Raw genomic sequence first — 20,390 nt, 5'->3', positions numbered from 1 at the left:
CCCCTGTCCTGCTCTCGGTCTCGCCTCTCCCCGCCCCTCCCCAGCCCTCCTCCCCGCCCCTCTCCTCCTCCCCGCCCCCTCCTCCTCCCAGTCCTGCCCGCGGCTCCCCAGTTCCTGGTGAAGATGGCGCTCCCCGTGGCCGCGCGCTCTGGCCGGCTTCTGCGAGACCCCGCGCTGCGGCCCCGGCTGCTGGCCGCCAGGTGCCAGGTGAGCGCAGCCGGTGAGGGGAAGGCGCTAGCGCGGCCTCGCCCGCCGGACCCGCGCCTTCCTGCGCCCCTGTCGCTCTTGCCCCTTCTGTCCTCCTGCGCCCCTGTCCCTCCGGCCCGCTCTGTCCCCTCCTTGCCCGTGTCTCCTGCCCGCGCTGCGCCCCCATCTCCCGGTTCCCCCGGGCCCTTCTTTCCCCTTCTCCGTCTGCCCCTTCTGTCCGCCCCTGTTCCCTCCGCCGGGCGCTGGACGCAAGTTCAGGAAAAGTTTAGGAAGAGTTCCCCGGTGTCCCGAGTCCCGAGGTTTCACTTCCACTGCTGCCAGGGCTAGTTTTGAAACTCCGGCAGGCCACGTGGTAAACATGCCTGAAACCTGGGGCCTCGCAGGGGTGCAACTCACCTGACCTTGGACCTTCTGCCGGTTCCACTTTTGTGGACTGGAGGGCGCTCAGCTGGTGAACACCGGAAGCCCTTTCCCTCCCTTCAGCGAACAGCTGCTGGCCGGTCCACCTTCTCCATGCTCTGGGGAGAGTCACGTCAAAGGAGAGCTGTCCCAGCTTGTCCCCGGTGTGGACTGTACTGCGGGCTGTGGGGCTGTGGCAGGCTTCACACAGGGGGAGATTATGGGGTGAAGTCCTGTGGGCCACGCTCTCAGAGAGGCCACTAGCCCCAGACTCCTGGTTCCCACAGATTCTCTCTTTTTTAAGAAGGGACAGTCTGGGGCTCAGCCGCAGCCCATCAATGACCTTGCCCATTGCCCCATTTTTTGCTGATAAGAGGCAAATGATCACTCATACATTTTCAAACAGGATGTGCTTCCTATATTTCTTAAGAAAACTGGAAAAAAAAATAGCTGATGCTTCTCCAAGTTAAGAAAACTGGGAAAAAAAAATAGCTGATGCTTCTCCAAGTTACTCTAAGCTTTGCCTAATCAAGACACCTGAGTTATGGTTTCCTTTTTCCTCTCCTTCCATTTCCTGACATCCCATTTCTCTGTTTCTGTGAATTTAAAAGGCGCTGATACTTACTCCTGTAAAGTCCCTGAGAGGCACCTCACAGTGTGTTGGGGTGGTAAGAGGAGGGCGGTTTAGTCTAGTTAAAATCACTAGTCACAGTTGACACAGAGGAAGGAGAACACCTCCAGGTGACCCACGTCTATTTGGTATTTGGGTGTCACAGAAAACAAGAATTAGGGTGCTCTGAGCATGGACTTGAACTCAGGAGACATGGGCCCCGGGCCAGTGAAAACCCAAGGGAAGGAAGGACTTGTACAGAGAAAACTTATAATGCAGAGTATTGGGCTCACAGAGGTGAGGTCTCCTGGCCTGTCCAAGGGAGAGAAGCCTGATCCCCACACTAGAGAGACTGCTGGGCATCCACGCCCGGGGTTTGGCAGGAAGACCGGGTAAGGAGATCAGTCTCTGGCTCCATCTGGTTGCTTTGATTCACACACTTGGGGTGCTTTGTGATACTGTGAGCTCCAGGCCTGGAAGACGAGAGCCGCTTTTTAAAGGCGGGAGTTCTGTGCAGTGTCCCGGAAGCAGAAATGAGCATCACTGAGCATCTGCTCCCATAAGCTCTGTTCATGAGCAGGAAGATGAAGCCCTGAAGAAGCTCAGCGACTCACGCAGGGTCACGGAGAGTTTGTGGCAGAGCCGAGTGCAGAGTGAAGGCTTACCCTCGGGTTTCTGTTACCCTGGGCTCTCACCTCTAAGTGGAGTTTCCCCATGAAAATAGCACAGGGATTACTCGGATACCAGTAGTACTTATATATAACATCCAGTCACCTGCACGAGTGACCCAGTTTTTTTCTTTGGGAACATTGTGATATGGGTTGTGGCTTGTAAGGGATTCCATTTTCAGTTTCTTGGATGCTTCTCATATCTGTGCCCTGTAAGTCTGATTTGATTAGTGTACGTCCCTAGCTTCTGGCCCATGGCAGACATTACAGTTGGACATGGCCCGATTTCTCCACCAAAGCCTGAGAATCCTCACCCAGTATCTCAGAAGTCTGTGCCCGCTCTTGCCCCAGACCTGCTTTGTACAGGGCTGTTGTGCGCAGGCAGATAAGAGACCCACTTTCTGCTCTTAGAAGCAACTTGAGCTGATTTCACAAAGATATCCATAGAATAACATTTGCTCCTTCCCATGGTTAAATGTGACATCTGACACACGTCTTGCCGCTTAATGTCACGGAAGTTTTTAAATTTCTTCTACTGTTGGCTTCAGTGTTTGGACTTGATTGACATGATAGCCTTCATAGACATTTCATCCAGCTGTGCCTCTGTCAGGACTGTCCAGCCCAGGGGTTTGGGCTGGTGAGTGAGGCAGGCAGAGGCCTTTCCCATGGCAGACTTTACTTTTGTGGGACTGGGATGAGCAAGATTGAACTCGTGCATCCGACAGCCAAGATGAGCTCTGCCAGAGAGAGAGGCTGTGAATGACCTCGAGCAGGGTCCTGGGATGGGAGTGGACGCTTAGCCCCAGGCAGGTAGGATCAGGGAAAAGCACTAGACTCGGTGGTTTTTGTTTAGGTTTTTTTTTTTTTTTAATCGAAACAGAACAAGTCTTGATAGACATATGTATTACAGCTTCATGAATTTGTACCAGTGGGACCCACCTGGGTAGCCAGGTCCAGAGCAGGAAGGTAACTTAACAGCAGCCCAGGCCCGAGGGGTCCTTCCCATCACTAGCCATCCCTAGCAAGGGTAACCTGACGCACACACTTCACGAAGGCGGAACCACACAGCATGCACACGCGTACTCCACGCTGCTCCCCATCGTGAGACCCTGGAGGTGACGTCTGAGCTGCGTGTTGGAGTAGCCAGCCTCGTGAGACTCAGCAGGGTAAAGAAGAGGCGCGAGGGCCCTGAGGTGGGAGTCAGTTAAGGAAAGTGAGGGTGTGGTCTGACAAGCAGACGTGCCCCTACCACCAGGAGATGTTCAGGGTCTGGTGAGAAGTTTCTGAACTTTTTAGAGTGTTTGCGTAGCTTGCACAGAATTATACAGCCAAACAAATAAAGCCCTGCAGGGTCTGAGTCCCAGTCCTGGCGGTTGGAGCTCAGGCATTTAATTACTGGACTGGACACGTTTCCTGTTAACATATGAACCTGGCTGGCCTTGGAAGTGCTAGTGGAGTGGTGGTCAGTGGACTCTGTACTTCAGGACAGTCTGAACACTGTTCCAGATCGTTCTACAGATGCAGATCCTGGCAGGCAGGAGCTGTGCTGCAGGGTTCAGAGAGCCAGCCCCGTGGACAGGTGCTGGGCACTTGCTGCTGTAATGCAGCGGGTGCTGCCTGCCAGGCGAGCCTTGGTGAACCCCGGGCTGGGGCCCCTGGTGTTAAATGGCTGTTAGGGATCCTGTGCCCTCTCCTCCTGGCCGAGCATTCTGTCCTCAGGGGTCCTAGACGTGGGCAGCACCGTCTGCCAGGCCCCAGCTTTGGAATCTGGAGCCCGAGGGGGTGTATGGTCAAGCACTCACACCCCTGCCCTTCGGGACGGATGGCTCAGCTTCCTTTTCTCTCCTCCTGAGTGTGGGAGGAGAAGGTGGATGAATGGCTTTGGAAGTGGAGGGCTGAAGGTTGTGCAGCTTCTCTTTGCCCAGTGAGGCTGTGCAGGGGCTGGAGGCTCTGATTTCCCTGGAGACTCAACACCTGACTTTTTTTCTTTTTAATGAAGTACAGCTGCGATTTCTGCAGTTAGAAAAGAGACTCCATCTCAAGGGATTGAGGTGCTAAACTGTGTGTCGGGGAAGACCCTGAAGTGTCCTGAGTCAGTTCTGTTTGCTGTAAGTGAGGCGTCTCCTCAACGGGCAGGGGCTGGGCGCAGGGCCCCACGGGGTGAGAACTGCTGCCCGCGCTCCTTGGCCGGGTTCTACAGGCACAAAACCCAGGAAGTGCCTCGGTATGTCGTCTTGTGGGGAGGAAAAGAAATCCCACCAGTCACCCTAGGCCCCGAGTCCTGGCGCCCTCCTCTCTACTCAATCTGGAGTTGTTATTCAAAGGTGGCACCTTGGGTGACCTGATGGAACGTTTTGCCCGCAGTCTGTGGGTGCACCCGGAGCTCCGCGGGAAGGGCACCCGGGGAGGCAGCTTTCCAGGGGAAGCTGCTGTAGGCATCCGGCAGACACTTTTCTGTGAGGAAGAGGGAGAACGTGAGGAAGGGTGGGGAGAGGAGGTGGGGAAGGGTGAGGAGAGGAGGTGGGGAAGGGTAAGGAGAGGAGGTGGACTTGTAGGCAGCGAGGAGGGAGGATAGGGCTGCAGAGAGCTCAGGACTGGGCAGGTCACAGGGCCCCTAACTGGAAATCCAGCAAACACGGCTCACCTGTCAAGCGTGGGTACGCCCAGGAAGCCCCCCAGAGGCAGAAACCCCAGCACTTTGGTTCTTGTCCACAACCCAGTGCTCAGGAGAATCCTGGGTGGAGGGACGCACTTAGCCAAGATGCCCGAGTGCAGAGGACGTCGCGGCTCTGCCCTGCGGGAGCTCAGGTTGGCTGGCAGAGTCGACCTGTGGGCCCGGGGTCGCTGTAGGGCAGGAGGGCTTGGACCTCAGTGTCACTGCTCCTTCACACAGGTCCTCCCCTCGTAGTGGCCCTGGGTCTTCGCCCCAGGGATTGTTCTGCTTTATCCTTCACGGTACTTGACAGCTGTCTTTGGTTGACTGTGTCTCTGCTTTCTCCCCTGGCGGGGATGTAAGCTGGACCAGGGACAAGCTTTTCTCCTGGCTGCTGCTTCCTGGGCTTGCCCGTGGTCTGTGCCTGAGTGGGTGCCCGGAGCAGAGCGGGCAGTGGCCCAGGGACGTGGAGGGCCCATGTGGGTGCTCCAGGCAGTGGGAGGAGGAAGGGGCTCGTGAGGTGTGCAGGACAGGCTTTCATGGAAACAGGACCACAGGACCAGTTATGGAGTGTTTAGCATGCCTTGGATGGCAAAGGGACTGTCACACCGGTTTCTTTAACCCTGATATTGCTGCAGAGAGAAAGCACCGTCCCGTCTCCTGTAAAGGCTCCGAGGCATGGAGATGGCGCCTGGTAACTCGCCTGGTCACAGTGCCGGGTGCTGCTTGCCCCACGCTGATGAACATTATGCTCTTACGTCATGACGCTGTCACCAGAAGGCCCAGTGGGGGCCTAGTTGTTCACTTAACCTGCCCGCCTGCCTTCCCAGTCTCCTTGCCATGGGTCATTTGGCCTCTGCCAGCTTGGGCATGGTGGTCAGCCCTGCACAGTTGTCCTGCTGGGCTCTTGTCTGGCTCCGTCTCTTTCTGGCCTTGGGGTCTAGGAAACAGCAGCACAGGGGTGGAGGGCCAGAGCTCTGGGTTCGAATTCACCTGAGTTCAAATTCTGGATCCCCCGTGTTCTTGCTCTGCAGCCTGAAAAGAACCGTCTGTTCTCGCAGATAGCTGCACAGATTAAAAAAGATGATATGTAAAACGTTCGGCATTGTGACGAGACCATGGGCCTGCAGTGGTTCTTTCTCTTGCAGGGAATTTGAAGCTAAATTTATTTGCCTTTTTTAAAAGGCTTTATTGAGCTAGAATAACTCTCCTTTCCCAGACTCCATAGAAATTTATCATGTGCTGTCATCTCAGAGTTGGGCACTGGTTGGTGCTTCCGTGTATCTTATTTCACGTCCAGGCTGTAACAGCGTGTGGGGCACGAGCGAGTATCCCCAGTTTACACCTGAGAAAGGGGAGGCTCTTGGAGGAACCTGGCCCCCAGGGTCCCCTTATCTCCAGGCTCCCGCGGGCAGACGGGGTGAAGGTCATGTGGGGCGCTCTACCCTGGTGTCAGTCTATCTGGGAAGGTCTGCAGCTGGCTTGTGGACTGGGTGGCGTCTGGCTTCACGTGCGTGAGAGGTTTGAGATGGGCCATCTGGAGGGTGGCTGGCATCGGCTCTGTCCCAAGGCCTTTGCTGTCTGCCTGAATCAGCCTGGCCTTGGGCCCAGGGTGCTGGGGGGACACCGACATTTCGCCAGCTTCCTAGCGTGGACTTTGGGGGATGGCCGTCAGGATGGAGTTTCCTGGTATTCCACTTCAGACTTTGACCAGTGCTGAGTCCGTGACCAGCTTTCTGTCTTTCTAGAAATGACTGTGTAAGAGTAGCCCTTAGGCCCTCACCAGGAAGGTAGGTGGGGACTCCTAGCCCTCACCTCTAAAACCACGGGTACTGCAGATTGGGGGGAAGAGGAAACACATGGAGATGCAGCCACGCACGGGGGTAACTGGAAGTTGAGTCCTGTGGGTGAGGCAGGGGTCTGGCCTTGCTTTTCCACCCCACCCATTTCTCTACCTGTTTGGTACGTTTCAGCCTCTGGGCTGGCAGAGGCTTTGAGTAGGCTCAGCAGGGCTGCCTTGTGGAGTCTGAGCCGCAGGTAGTGAGGAGATGAGGCTGGAGGGGGAGCAGAGTCCTGGGGACCCACGTGGCGGAGCTGAGCTTGCTCTCGGGGCAATGGGAAGCCATGCAAGGCTTTAGAGGTGAACCAGGGGGCAGGGTTTTGTTTTCTGGATGTGGTGTGCACAGCGTTGGAGGCCCACGAGAACGGAGCCCACCTGAGGATTTTGCGTGGACTTGGAGCTGAGTCACTGCACCAGGAGAGTAGGCATCAGCCAGGACTGGGACCAGGCGGCCTGCTCTAGGTCTTGCCGCCAACACTCTGAACAGCCTTGTGATCTTGGAACATCGGTGTATCTTGTCTGTTTTTCTTTCTCACATTTCTACATCTCGGAATGCTGAGTGTATCCTTACGTGTGTCATGGGTCGATTGACAGCACCCCTACATAAAGCACATACGGTGGGGGACGATGGAGGTGAGGGCCACCTGTGTGTCACCCAACTTGGGACACTTTTGAGGGTGACGTTAATCAGTGGTTAGTCCAGGACAGCAGGCAGGGCCAGGACAGCCCCTGACTGAGGTGGAGTCAGTGCTGGTAGTGGGGATGGGAGGCCACGGTGGACGTCAATAAACACGCGGCTGGACAGGACCCGTGATCTCCCTGCCAGGGCCCATTGCTGGCCTGTCCTGGGCAGGGAGCTGTGCCCTGTCCCCATGCCCAGGTGTGCTGTGGACATGGCTAGGGACCTGGGAAGAGAGCAGGCCTGTGAAAGAAGGGAAAGACCCCAGGTGAGCCAGGCTTGTGAGGAGTGGAGGTCTCTGTCTGCCCAGCCTCAGGGCCGTCCTGGGCCTGCTGCCGCCGTGGGCAGCACTTCCTTGCCCCTCTCTGAGCTGGGCCCACAGCCCTCATTGGTGGAGGGAGGCCTTCTTGGACTTGGCTCCACAGGGAGGGGGAGGGAGGGGAGGGCAGGGCAGGGGAGGACAGGGAAGGGGACATACAGACCTCAGGGCGGTGGGTGGCTCCTCCATGCCTGTGTGCTCTCCGCCCGGTCAGTTGCCCCATCTGCTGCCCACCTGGTCAATTGCCCCGTCCACTGCCCACCTGGTCAGTTGCTAGCAGCAACCCTTCTTCATAATCTGCACTTACCTGTGGCTGTCCACTCCCACCCCTCCCCTCCCACCCAGCTTCTGTCTCCCAGAGTTTTATGGTTATTACTTACTTAGGCTGGGCTGCAGGTTGGATCAGGGCATTGTACGTGCTGCACAAATGCTCCATGCACCCACAGCCATGTTTGCTTTTTATAAATTTTGAGACAGGGTCTCACTAAGTCTCAGAAGCTGGCCTCAAACTTGTGATACTTCTGTCTTAGCCTCACGAACTGCTAAGATTTCAGGTGTGTGCTGCTGCATCCAGCCAGAATTTCATAATTCAGACAGCAAGAGAATCTCCAGCTCATCCTCATGGACTCAGTCTCCGGTCACTGGCCAGCTCAGAGGTTGCTGGCTTTGCCTACTGCATCCCCCTGTACCCTCTGCTGTGCTGGTAGTGGAGGGCCATGGAGAGGAGGAGACCTGGGGGCAGGGCTATGGAGAGGAGCAGACCTGGGTGCAGCGCGGGCCTGGGGGCAGCGTGGGCCTGGGTGCAGCGTGGGCCTGGGGGCAGCGTGGGCCTGGGTGCAGCGTGGGCCTGGGTGCAGCGCGGGCCTGGGGGCAGCGTGGGCCTGGGTGCAGCGTGGGCCTGGGTGCAGCAGGGGCCTGGGTGCAGCGGGGGCCTGGGGGCAGCAAGGGCCTGGGGGCAGCAGGGGCCTGGGGGCAGCCTGGGCCTGGGGGCAGTGCGGGCCTGGACGCTGCACAGGAGGCGTGTGCGTCTTCTGTCCTCAGGAATGGCTGCTGCCTGCTCTGGCTTCGCCCTGTGTGCATGTTCGGGTCGCTTTCTTCCCTCTTGGCCTCCTAGGGACCTGAAGCTGCTCGTCTGTTCACTCTGGTCTGAGCTGAGTGACCTCGCCATGGGTGTCCAGGCAGTGGCCACGGGCTTGCCTCAGCCTGTTCTGTCATCGCAGGGCCAGGTGGCTCTGGATAGCGCATTACTAAGTGGTCAAGCAGGTGTCACTGGGGCCGGTGAGCCCTGCCACGCTGGTGTGCACAGGGGCTCCCCCGGGGCCAGGAGGCATGCTCTGGGCCTCCTGGTGTCCTGCACTGTGCGCTTCCCAGGGAGGATCTGTCTGAGTCTGTTTGAAGCTACTTTCTGCAGGGCTCCCCCTGGGCAGCTTGCCCTTAGTTCTCTTGCAGAAGCAGCTGCTCCCCAGGTTGGCTCCGCTCCCCCACGTTGCCCAGGTTAAGGTCCAGGACCCGTCCAGCCCGAGCGTCCAGAGGGAGATCCTTTATTTATGTTTATGACTGAGGTGCATTTGAGAGCAGAAGGGAAGGCTGTTAGCTGCAGGCATTTCAGAAGGCTGCTATGTGTTGGCTGCTGAGGGCCGCAGCCCTGCAGCCCCCCGTGGAAGACGGGCCTCCCTTGCCCGCAGGATCCAGCAGCAGCTCCCAGGCCCCTGGTGGAGCGGGGTGTGCGTGTACTGGATCCCGTCTTTTTCTTCAATGTCAATTTATGGTGAGGCTTTTATGAGTGGCATAAAATAAATTTTACGACTGTATTTTATATAAAATATTATTTTAATATGGGGAAAATTTACAGAGTTAAAGTTTATATAAAGATGAGAGAGATAGACTCAATTTCCTTTTCCATTAAAGGCCCCAAGCAGGGATGCTGAGTGAGGGGCTTTCATTGATCTTAACGATGGCCGTCTGTCAGTGCCGTTCTGGCATCCTGAGCAGGTGGCCCTCTCCTGGAGCCTCCGTGCTGTGCTTCGGGACAGTTTCCCCAGTGTTCCTTGGAGTCCTTTTGTTTTTCTTGTAGAGCTGGGAGGGAGCCCAGTCCCTTGGCACCCTGGGCAAGCGTCCACTGCTGGGCTGCACCCCAGCCCCAGTCTTTCCCCCAGGTCACAGAAGTGTCCCTTTCCTGGGGCTCTGAAGTCTTAAATAAGTAACACAGTCCTCCTTTAGGAGCGGTCAGCTGTGCACAGGGAGCAGTGTCTTGGGTCCAGTTTGGGGCACTGAGGAAGGAGGCGAAGGAAGTGCTTTTTTGATGACCAATTGTTCCTGCAGATGCTCCATGTACCTCTGAAACCAGAGGTACTGAGCTGTGGCCGCGCCTTGTCTGTTGTTGAGAGTTTTGGTGCCTTGTCAGCGTCCTGGGGTAAAGTCGAGCTCACCAGGTGCAGCACAGCGTGCCTTCCTGTGGGGCTGCCAGCAACATCCACACGGAGCTCATTCAGCTGCCCCACGAAGACCCTGCACCCTTTAAACAGACGCCCCGGCAAACGGGAGACGGGGCACAAGAGGTTTAGTCACGGTTCCCAGGTCACAGGCCTCCAGCTGACCTTCTGGGGCCCCTGGCTTGGTCTCCCCACTGTGAGGTCACTATTCATGCTCGATGGGGTCCTGCCTTTGACACCCTCCTGGCAGGGCCTGGCGTGAAGCTGACCTGGAAAGACGCCCGGCCACCAAGGCTGTGAGCCAGCTCCCTCAGCAGAGCTCTCACGGCCCCTGAGGCTCCACGCAGCGCAGGGTGTTTCGTCACCTGCCATGACTTTGACTGGTCTAGGGACCTCACCTGAGAGGACGCCGACCACACCGCCCAGTGACTGGCTCGTGTGATTCAGCGTGACACGGGGCGGGGGGGGGGTTCCCGTGTGATAGCACCGTCACAGCTTTCCTCGTGAGGCTGTGTGGGGTTTCATCCCGTGTGAATGGTTTCGTGTTGTGCATTCATGGGTCAGGGGGCCGTGGGTCACTTCCTGCGCTGGGCTGTTGCACCTGACGGCAGTGTCTTCCAGCTCAGTGGGCACATGTGAAGACTGGTGTCTCAGGTAGAGTTTGGGCTTGGTTTCCAATTTCCCACGTCTACTTAGGTGCCTGTTGGGAAGGGCTTTCCTGGTAATATTCTGTAAAACATTGGCACCATTTACCCTTCTGGTGGGCGTCTGTCAGTGTGGCATGCGTGCCGGGGGCTCAGGAGGTGGAAGGTAGCCCAGGAAGGAGATGGCTGCTGCCCTGGGGAGCTGCAGTCTGCCCGGGGGCCTGTGGGAAAACTGGGGGCTCCAGTGAGCCGTCTGCTGTGGCCGGGGCTCCTGGTGCTCAGGGGTACAGTTGTCTGCTTCTCTTGGCCTCACCCAGACCATGGCTATTAGTAACGCCTGGAAAACTCGGAAAGACAGGCTTCTGACCTTATCCAGCACATTCTAGGGATCTGGTCTGCAGCTGGCCTTTGAAGACGTGGTCCTGTGGAGTCCTGGCGCTGACCTGGGTGGTAGGCATCAGTGCTGCCATGGCCAAGCCTTTTCAGAGGTGGCAGACCCTGGCTCAGAGACTCTGAGCCTGTTGTCACTGCTGTTCCTGCACAAGGCCCGGGATGCCACTCACAGTGGTCATTGAACTGGACCCTCACGGGTGGGACTTCCTGAAGTCCTAGCCTCCAGTACCTTAGAATGAGACCCTGTGTCGAGTCTTCACAGAGGTCACTCGGGGTCCTAGTCCAGCAGGACTGCTGTCCTTGTACAGAGCTTGTCACCCACGGGGAGAAAGCGGTGGGGATGAGGCCAGGGGTTCTGCAAGCCAAACTGGCGGCAGCCCACAGGAGCCGGGAGCACGGGACAGGCTCCCTGTCCCCGCCCTGGACAGACCCACCTGCCGACCACTCATCTCTAGTGTGAGCCTCCAGAGCTGCAGGACGGCCTGATTCTGTTCCTTAAGCCACACGGACTGTGGCTGCCATGGCTTGGGTGTGCGGCATCCCTCCACAGGACAGGAGAGCTGAAGGATGGGTGGGGACGGCAGGTAGGTGGGCGCGGCTGGAGGAGGTGCGTCACGGGGGTGTGTCCTGGAAGGGCGTGCCATCTCTGGACCCTACCACCCCTGCTTCCTGGCTGCCCTGCGTGGAGCAGTGCTCCCCACCGTGCCCTTCTGCCGTGGTATGTGCCACCTTGTCCCAGAGCAATGGAATTGGCCACGTGTGGACTGAGCCTCGGAAACCACGAGCCCCAGTTCACCTTTTCCTGCTCTAAGTTGCTTTTGGGTGTTTTGGTCATGGCAACGCGAATCTGACCCGCCGGGTGGTATTGATGATGGCAGTCTGAGAGCGACAGGTGTCACCCTGTATGATGATGAGCACAGCAGCACTCTGCTCTGAGGGTGGGTGGGTCAGGCGCGTCTGCAGCTGCATGTCCAGCCCAACCTTTGTTTCTGTCCTGGGACGCCTCTGGAGCCTCGAGCTGGTTCCAGCAGTGCCTACCAGCTGGTCACAGGCAGCCCCTGAGCCAGGACCCTCTCCTGTCCTGCCCTGTGCTCCTGTGCTGGCTCCTGAATGCACCAGTGTGAGATCCGGAAGCTCTGACCAATCTGAGAGTGGGACCAGCACTGAGGCAGAGGAGTTGCTGTTGAGAAGACCAGGCTGCAGCCTCCCGCTGCGGCCCAGGTGGGTGGTCCAGAGGATTTTACCCAGTAGGAAGAGAGGGGGTGAGGGCAGGCCTATTCAGCCAGACCTGTCAATTCTGGTGTTTTTCAGTTTTCTTTTAAATAAGAACACAGCAAACTCCATTGTCTTTTTGGAAACTCACCTAAAAGCCCATTCTCTTTATTCAGACGGCTCACCCAGGGTTGAACAACAGCCCCCTACATTTTAATACCTGTGCTGCAGGCCTTTGGAAAAACAGTTGCATAACTTAGTCTGGCTGATTCTGTAATCAGCATTACACCCAGCACTGTTTTTCTTCAGTAATATAAAGTTGAGATTTAAGAATAATCAGTTCGCAATCAAAAGCTGATTATAAAGGAACAATAATGAACATAAAAGTGAAATCGATTCTCAGGGTTATAATGAAAGAAAAAAAAAGGAGCAGTTAGTAGCAGTTGAAAGAGAAGTGATCAAAAAAAAAAATAGATAAAGCTTGGTTGTGCTGGTAAGAAATAGTGGGTGAGGGTGAGCCAGCCGGGGTCTGGGGTGCTACAGGGAGGATGGGAGCAGCCGCTCATGGAGTCTCTGTGGGGGAGGTCAGGAAGCTGCTGTGGTTTAGCGCTGAATTGTATTTGTTCTGGTCCACTGGTTGGCTGTGTGGCTCCAGGTCAGACGCTTGACTTCTCTGAGACTCAAGTTTCCTTATTCAGCTCACTTGACAAGTGTATCCTTTTGTTGGGAGTCAGGGTTGTGCCCTGAGTTAGACACACACCTCACTTTGCAGAGCAGCCACTAGAACAGGGCTTTCGGAGTGGAGTACCCCAGTGGCAGTGCACGGCCCGTCCTGGCGAGGAGGAGTGGTGTTGGATCCTGGCAAATCACGCAGTGCTTCTTATTACTGCCTTATATTCTGGCCATGGTGCTGTACCACGGAGCCATGCCCCAGCCCTTGTTATTTGGAGACGGACTCCTTGCCAGGTTGCCCAGGCTGACCTGGAACTTGTGATCCTCCTGCCTCAGCCTCCCGAGTAGCTGGGCGACAGGCGTGGTTTGTTACCGGTCTCTTTATCTTTGAAGCCTCCGAGTTTTGTCCAGGAGAATTCCTCAGTTCTGGTTCTGTGTGAATGTTTGGCTCAGGACTTTCTTCCCTCACTAGTCGGAATCGAATCTCTCTCTTATCACCTTTGCCAGTGTCACCCCAGCTGACACAAATGGTGTCAGTAGCCACCGGAAGTTTCTTTTAAAAATAAATCATGGGCATGACGGAGCACGCCTGTCATCCCAGTGACTTGGGAGGCTGAGGCAGGAGGACTGCAAGTTCAAGGTCAGCCTCAGCAACTTAGTGAGACCCTGTTTCAAAGTTTAAAAAAAAAAAGGGTGGGGGGTGTGCCGGGAGTGTAGCTCAGTGGGAGGATGTGTGTGTGGCATGTGGGAAGCCTGGCTTCCATCGCTAGCACTGGGTAAAAGGAATCTGATGTCAAAGCCCACATCACGAGGGAATTAGTAATAGGATTGGATTAAAAGGGCAGTTTTACGTCATTGATGCTGACGTGTGACAGCAGGGAGATGGGGACCATGACAAGGTGACTGGGCAGGAGGCTCCCGCCCTGCACCCTCTTCAGCCTGTTAAGGTCCCCGTGCAGGGCGGCTTGCCAGCTCTCCCGTGAGGCCGCGGCGTGGAGGCCCTCTCCGCGTGTGGGGACAGGTGCTCTGGTCTTGGGTGGCCCAGCCCCAGAGCTGTGAGCAGTGTGGTCCTTCTGGCCCGGCCGAGCTGTTCTGTTATAGCAGCACAAATGGGCTGAGGCGTTGTGTTGGCAAAACACTAGAGGAGGCTTGGGCCAGTTAGATAGAGAATCGTCCTGTGGCAGAGCCTGTGGACGTTGGCGTGCGGGTGGCTTGACGTCTCCACAGCCCTGGGCGCAGCCTGATGTGTGCCCTCTATAACGATCTGTCCCCAGTCCGTCCACTTAGCAGGTGCTGCTGGTGTCAGGCCTGCCACTGCTCCTGGTTGTCTGCTGCTCCTGTGGACCCCAGGGGTGCCCCGGAGCAGGACGGATTCTCTGCTTACCATCTCTCCTTCCCAGGTAGAGTCTGTGTGTGCTTTTCCGATGATGTGTGCTTTCTCTTGATTTGGATTTTTGAGATGTGGCCTTGAACTCCTGGTCTCAGCCGTCCTCCTCCGCGGCCTCCTGGGTAGTTGGTCCGCTGACCCCAGCTCCGTGTGTTCTTAAAATAGTTAAGGGAGGAGGGAAACAAGTGTGTGTAAGTGGGTGCACCCCTCGTTGGGGCAAGGAAGTCATCACAGGTACGGTGACAGTCAAGACCCCAAGGGGACGAGGGCGCGAGCTGCGGAGCCATGTGCAGGGAGAGTTCCCCTCGAATGAGCGGCAGGAGCAGAGGCTTTGTGATGGGGCCCTGGGCCTGTCCTGTCCACACACAGGCAGCAGAGCATCGGGAGGGAGTTGGCAGGGAGCTGGGACAGATGGGCAGCTGCGATGTGTCCATGGTGTATGGCCTAACCTGATTCCTTCCTTCCCTGGGGACTGAGCCCAGGGGGTGCTCTGCCACTGAGCCACATCTCCAGCCCATTTTATTTTCTGCTTGGAGACAGGGTCTCACCAAGTTGCGGAGGCTGGCCTTGAACTTGCAGTCCTCCTGCCTGAGCCTCCCCAATCACTGGGTTGCAGGCATGTGCCCCTGAGCCCAGCTCCAGTTGTTCCCCGGTGTGGATGATGACGGTTTGTGGGATCACGCACTTGCTGAAGTGCATTCTGGTTGTTTCTGGTGTTTAGCCTTACAAATAAGACTCCTATAAGCAGAAGTCTTCCCGCGGACATGGCTTTCCCTTTCTCCAGGACTCATGTGCAGGAGTCCCGCTGCGAGGCTGGATCTTCAGTGTATGTTCTCTTTCCAGAGTGGCTCTCTGTTTTCCCTCCAGCAGGGTGGTAGGAGAGTCGGCTCCTGCTCCTCCGGCCAGCGTCACAGACATCCTCACTTGTTTCCCTAATGGCGAGGGACGTTCGTATGTACCCAGGTGCTGTTTGCCGTCTGCCCCTGGTCGTCCACGTCCCCTGTGTCTTTTGACTGTGGTCTAGGTGGACTTTTTAATGTTGAATTTCAGGAGTTCTGTGTGACGTTGACGCGAGACCTTGCCCGCTGTGGTTTGCAGGCATCTTCTGCCCGTGCCTGGCTGGGGTTTTCATCCTCTGGGCAGAGGCTGTCGCAGCGCGTTGTACCTTTGGATGAAGTCCAGTTTGTCCGGTTTTTGGATGGGTCAGGATTTTAGTGTCCTGTCTGAGGACTCTCCACCAAGCTGCAGTGCCAGATGACATTTAAAAAAAATATTTTCATTAGTTTTTGAGGAACCTTTATTTATTTATTTACATGCATTGCTGAGACTCGAACCCAGTGCCTCACACATGCTAGACAAGTGCTCTACCACTGAGCCACAAACCCAGCCCCAGATGACTTTTTTTCTCAGGTGGTGGTCTCAGGTGGTTTTGGGGGGCCTACGTGGGAATCCGGTCTGTTTTGAGTTGGTATTTACAGGTGTGAGGAATCGGTTGGAATCAGGTTTGTTTGTTGTTTTTTTTTTTGCTGTGGGTGTCCAGTTGCTGAGTGTCAGTTATCTAAGATGCTGACTTCCGCCACTGAATGGATTTACTTGGAGAGCTTTTACTTCTCCTGCTGGAACTGTAGAATTGAGAACTACCAGCAGCTTTGCCACTGTCTTTCACTTGATAGAGCTGCACATTTTGGAGAGTTGAGTCTGGAGACCTGCTCTGCCGCTGGGGGTGAGCACCTGACCCTCTCTGGTGTTACTAGGACCGCCAGCCGGGTCTCCAGGTACATGGGGTTCTGATGTGCACTCAGTGGTGTGGCTCTGGGCATTGCTTGGCTTTGAGATCGTCGGAGACCGCTGCAGGACCACAGCCTTGGGCTTCCCGTCCCGCAGACTGTTGAAGCCAGGCTGAGTGCTCTGTCCATCCGCGTCACGAGGAGATAGGCCTCTCACACTTGGTATTTTGGCAAAGTCAGTTTTTATAGTTTCTCTTTAGCAGCTTTGTTCCTGCCGTTTGGACGTGCCATAGGCCACAGGAACCTGGAGAACGTCCCCGTCGGCGATGATCCGGGCGGCAGTTATGACTGCTGATCAAATCGACCCAGTTGGAATGGTTCAGAGAGGTGATGGTAATGGACCTGCTTCCTGTGGCTTCATGTCTGTGGGTCTCCTAGGAGGAAAGCTGATAGACGCCCAAGTTCTCTCTGACCCTAGGATCCCACGTGGACTCTGAAATGCTGCTCCACGGGGTTTAGAGTCTCAGGGCCGTAGTGAACTTGGGAAGCCGTTCAGTCCTAACACCGATGTCTGAGCGGGTTTCACGGGCAGCGGGGACTCTCCATGGTCACGGGGAGTAGAAACACGGGTTCCTACTTTATTTTTTCTACTGAAGTGCGGCTATTACCCAGAATCAAATTGGTGTTCTAAAGATGGGTTTTCAGTCGCTGAGACGCACACGCTGCTACTTGATGGTTGGTTGGCTTAGAAACAGGCTGTCGAGGGGGACCCCTGAGTGCTGGGCTGGCCTGGCTCTGCGGCTGTTCCCTGGGAAGGCCGCTTCGTCAGACCCTCGGGGCTCTGTTTTCCTGCACAGCCAGGGTGCGGTGAGGTACCCAGCTGGAGGCCCCCGCCCCCGCCCCGAGCATGGGGACCGTGTTAGTGGTGCTTGCTGTTTTATTAGTGATGATAGTGACCCCTTTTGTCTTTTTGCTTAATCATTTGAGCGTACAGATTTGCATGCACCATTTTACATGGGGGCACTTTGTGAATTTGGATTATTTGCTTTCTTAAGATGGCAAGTTGAGTATCCTAGGGTAAATACTACACAGAACTTACCATTTTGGAAGGAAGAATCCTTTCTGTGATAGTCTCAGGACCGTGGAGCAGGGGATCGAGCCCAAGGGCCGCTCCCCCAGGCCTTGCTCCACCGAGCCCCAGGTCAGGAGGGCAGTTTTAGGAAGAGTCTGGGGTCTCCCCAGTCCTCCTCCAGCCTGCCCCAGGCTGTTTTCTTCCCTGTTGCAGCCATGCAGACCCACCCCACCCACCAAGGCTGTCAGTGCTGACATCCCTGCAGACTCTGGGCTGGTCTGCGTGTGGCACTGAGGTTCCTCGGCGGCAGGTGCCCCTTGAGGTCCGGCCAGGTGGCGCTCTTGGTAAGGCGACTCCTGTGTCCAAGGTTCCCCTCCTGGCACTGGCCAGTGGCCTTTGCTTCTGGGTGTCCGGCAGCTCACCGTGGCTGTCTTGGAGGTGGCTGTGACCCCTGGTGGCTGACACTTGTTGAAGGGACGCAGTCTACTGCTTCTGATGAGCACTTACCAACTTTAAATCACCCAGGAGTAAGTCTGGGCATCTGGACAGCATCATCAGAACTTGCAGAGTCGAGAGGATGATTTTATTTCCCATTTAGTGAAAAAACGTCCACGAGTAGCTGATAGAAGTTGAATTGAGAAGCACATGCTTCCTGCCATGTGCTCCCCACCATGTGAGAACCAATCACTGCGCCCTCTTTCCTGAGGGGCTCCTTGATCAGCATGATTTGGAGCAGATTGTGCAGAAGGACTTGATGGCCTGGGGTGGGTGCACCTCCGTGGTGAGCGCTCGCCTAGCCTGCTCGAGGCCCTGGGTTCCATTCCTAGCTCCAGGGAAAAAGCGACAGAGAAGGGTTAATACCTGTACTTCATTTTGGGGACTGGGAGCTTGTCCTTCCGTTCTCTGTGGCGTACGTTGTCAGGCCTTTCAGCGCAGTAGAGTTTGTTGTGTTGAATGACAGGATGGCAGATAAACAGGGCTGTAGTTGATCCCGACTGTCATGATGGTCATTCCTTCCTCTTAGTGCTGGGGCTACACCCAGGCAGGTCTCCCCCACTGAGCTGCACCCCGGGCCGACAGTTTGTGTGGATGCACTCACTGATTCTTGTTCTGATTCTGACTGACCTCTGAATCCAGTTTCCAGAACTCACCTGGGGGCTACTGAGGTCTTTATTTATTCCATGGTATGAAATGAAGGAATGAATGGCCCAATAACGTAAAAAAGCGGACGAGAGACGGTCGAGGCAAAGGTCACCCACTGCGGGTGTTTCGTTTCCTCGCGTGTGAAGCCTCGTGGTTTCAGGGGAACCCTTTTGATTTTAAAAGTGTCCGAGTTCCCCGACTCTGCCCTGCGATTCTGGCTTCTTCCGCTGCTTGTCCAAGTTTCCATTAACCATGTCAAATAGGATGTCCTCTGGGTTGACAGGCAATTCTCGTTTCTCGGAGGAATTTGAGGAGAGTTTTTAAAAACCTGTTTTGGAAGATTAATACATCAAGGATGCCAAGTTGCTGACATCCACTGACTGGTATTAAAAACACAGTCGGGGGAAAAAATCCATGGATGTCAGAAGTTATCCATGTCTGACCTAGAACAGGCGATCAACACTGGGAATATTATTTCTGATGTAGAAAATTGAGTTTGCACTCATGGCAGAAAGCTTGGAAAATCCTGGAGAACCTTGGGAGTCTGCAGAGGTCACCCGTGGTCACCGTGCCGTGGAGCGCCGTGTGAGCTGAGAGGAGCTTTGGTTTTGCACACGTCCCCATCACGCACGTTTGCCGCTTCCTTTAACCGGAATCAGGATCACCCTCATCAGAAGCTCTGTTTACTCCTCTCCCACTGAGGCTGCGCCAGCACGTCACACGGTGGTGTGGATGTTGTTTCTGGTGCCTCTGAGGAACGGAGGTGGTTCTGCGTGGCTGGGGTGTTCTATTTCATCTCTGTTGTATTAGCGGCATCTGTGCACTTTCCAGTGTCCACCGATTTAATGCTGCAGCGGATATTTTTGGACATTAATTTATGTTGGCTAATCAAATAAGTCCTTGAGATTGCCCTCCAGAAAATCTGCACAAATTTATTCTCCTGTCCGTGGTGACTGGAAACAACAGCAGTGGCTCCTCTTTGCTCTCTGTTTGTTACATGCCACATCCCATTCCGAGCGGTTTGTGTGGATCGACTCATTTATTCCTCATGAAACACTAACCTCTTCTTAGAGATGAGGACATTGACGTGCAGTCTATGAGATGGTGTGTCTCCTACTACCCTGACTGCTATCAAATATGGTAATTAAAATTTTCCAGCCCATTAGATATGAAGTGACCTTTCATTGTTGGAATTGTATTGCTCTAATTCTACAAAGATGGTACTTTTTTTTTTATCTTCCCAGAGAGCAAACATCATTATCTTTCTACTTGAGAAAGAAATTTATTTTGGGAAATTTCCTAGGGCAAGTTCTAAATTCTCGTAAGTCAGAAAAACAGTTATTGCTAATTTCAGTAGGATGTTTTTGAATGCATGGCTGAACTCCAAAACTATTATCAGCCTGTGCTAAATAACATTAGTCCTGGTAAGTGGACACCGTTCTCTGAGGAGTTAGTCAGCGTGGCGTGGCATGGCCAGACAGTGCCCTTCCACTCATCACCGTAGCACACCTGTGACTTTGTTCCTTTTTCTAGTGTTACACACAGTGCACTTGATGTTCCGCTCACCAAGTGCTCAGTTGATATTCAGTGTTTATGTAACTGGAACTTTAATGCAAGCTTCATTCAGGGAAACCATCAAGGTACAGAAGAGATGGATGGAATCCCTGCATGTGATCCATGAGATGACAGAGTCCCAGCTGGCAGCCCGTCAGAGGAACACACTTCCCTCAGATGTCCCAGGAGACGGCTGGTGTGTGGTGTCCCTTTCCCCAGCTTCCAGCTGCCCACGGCATGAGGCATCTGAGGATTGACCTTTGCAGGTTCACATCAGTGCCCTGCAAGTCCAGCTGGGTTTGCATCATTAAGCCGGATTCCTGTGACCTGATGGGTGCATCTCAGGGACTTGCTGTGTACAAATAATCGGGGTTGGGGAGAGAAGCTGAAGTTGATTTCAGGCCACATTGTTCAGTTAAGCACTTTGATGGAGCTTTGCCAGTGGAGGGTTTGGAGCAGAAAGGCCATGCAACTGGATTGAGTTTTCAAAGCCCACTTGGGCTGTGTGGGCCAGGCAGCCACGGAGAGCAGAGTTGGGCTGATTGCAGGTGACAGAGGCAAGGGCTCAGTGAGACCTGGGGCACCTGCATCAGGGTGACCTGGGATGCTTGCCACAGTGCAGACCCCTGGGCTCCCTCAGGTATCACAGGGATGAAGCCCAGGCACCTGTGTCTCTGACCACTCGCTCATAAACCTTCCACCTTAGTGTCTGGGAACTGTGGAGCCAGTGACTTCTGGGGCCCATTTTAGCAGGCATTTGGGGCAGGACAAAACATAAC

General features: G+C 55.2%; 1 protein-coding gene across 1 annotated transcript in view; it reads left to right on the top strand.

The window, feature by feature from the left end:
- Positions 1–60: 60 nt before the first annotated feature.
- The window catches only part of SUCLG2 (succinate-CoA ligase GDP-forming subunit beta), a 182,167-nt gene continuing 161,837 nt past the window's right edge, over positions 61–20,390 (top strand). The window contains exon 1 of the mRNA XM_081276034.1: positions 61–207. Coding sequence (XP_081132160.1) covers positions 124–207 — 84 coding nt within the window. The 5' untranslated portion in view covers positions 61–123. The remainder of the gene's footprint in view (positions 208–20,390) is intronic.

The sequence above is a fragment of the Spermophilus citellus genome (genome assembly GCF_964194105.1).
Source record: "Spermophilus citellus genome assembly, chromosome: 19".
NCBI classification, from domain to species: Eukaryota; Metazoa; Chordata; class Mammalia; order Rodentia; family Sciuridae; genus Spermophilus; species Spermophilus citellus.
This window is presented reverse-complemented; position numbering and strand designations above follow the sequence as displayed.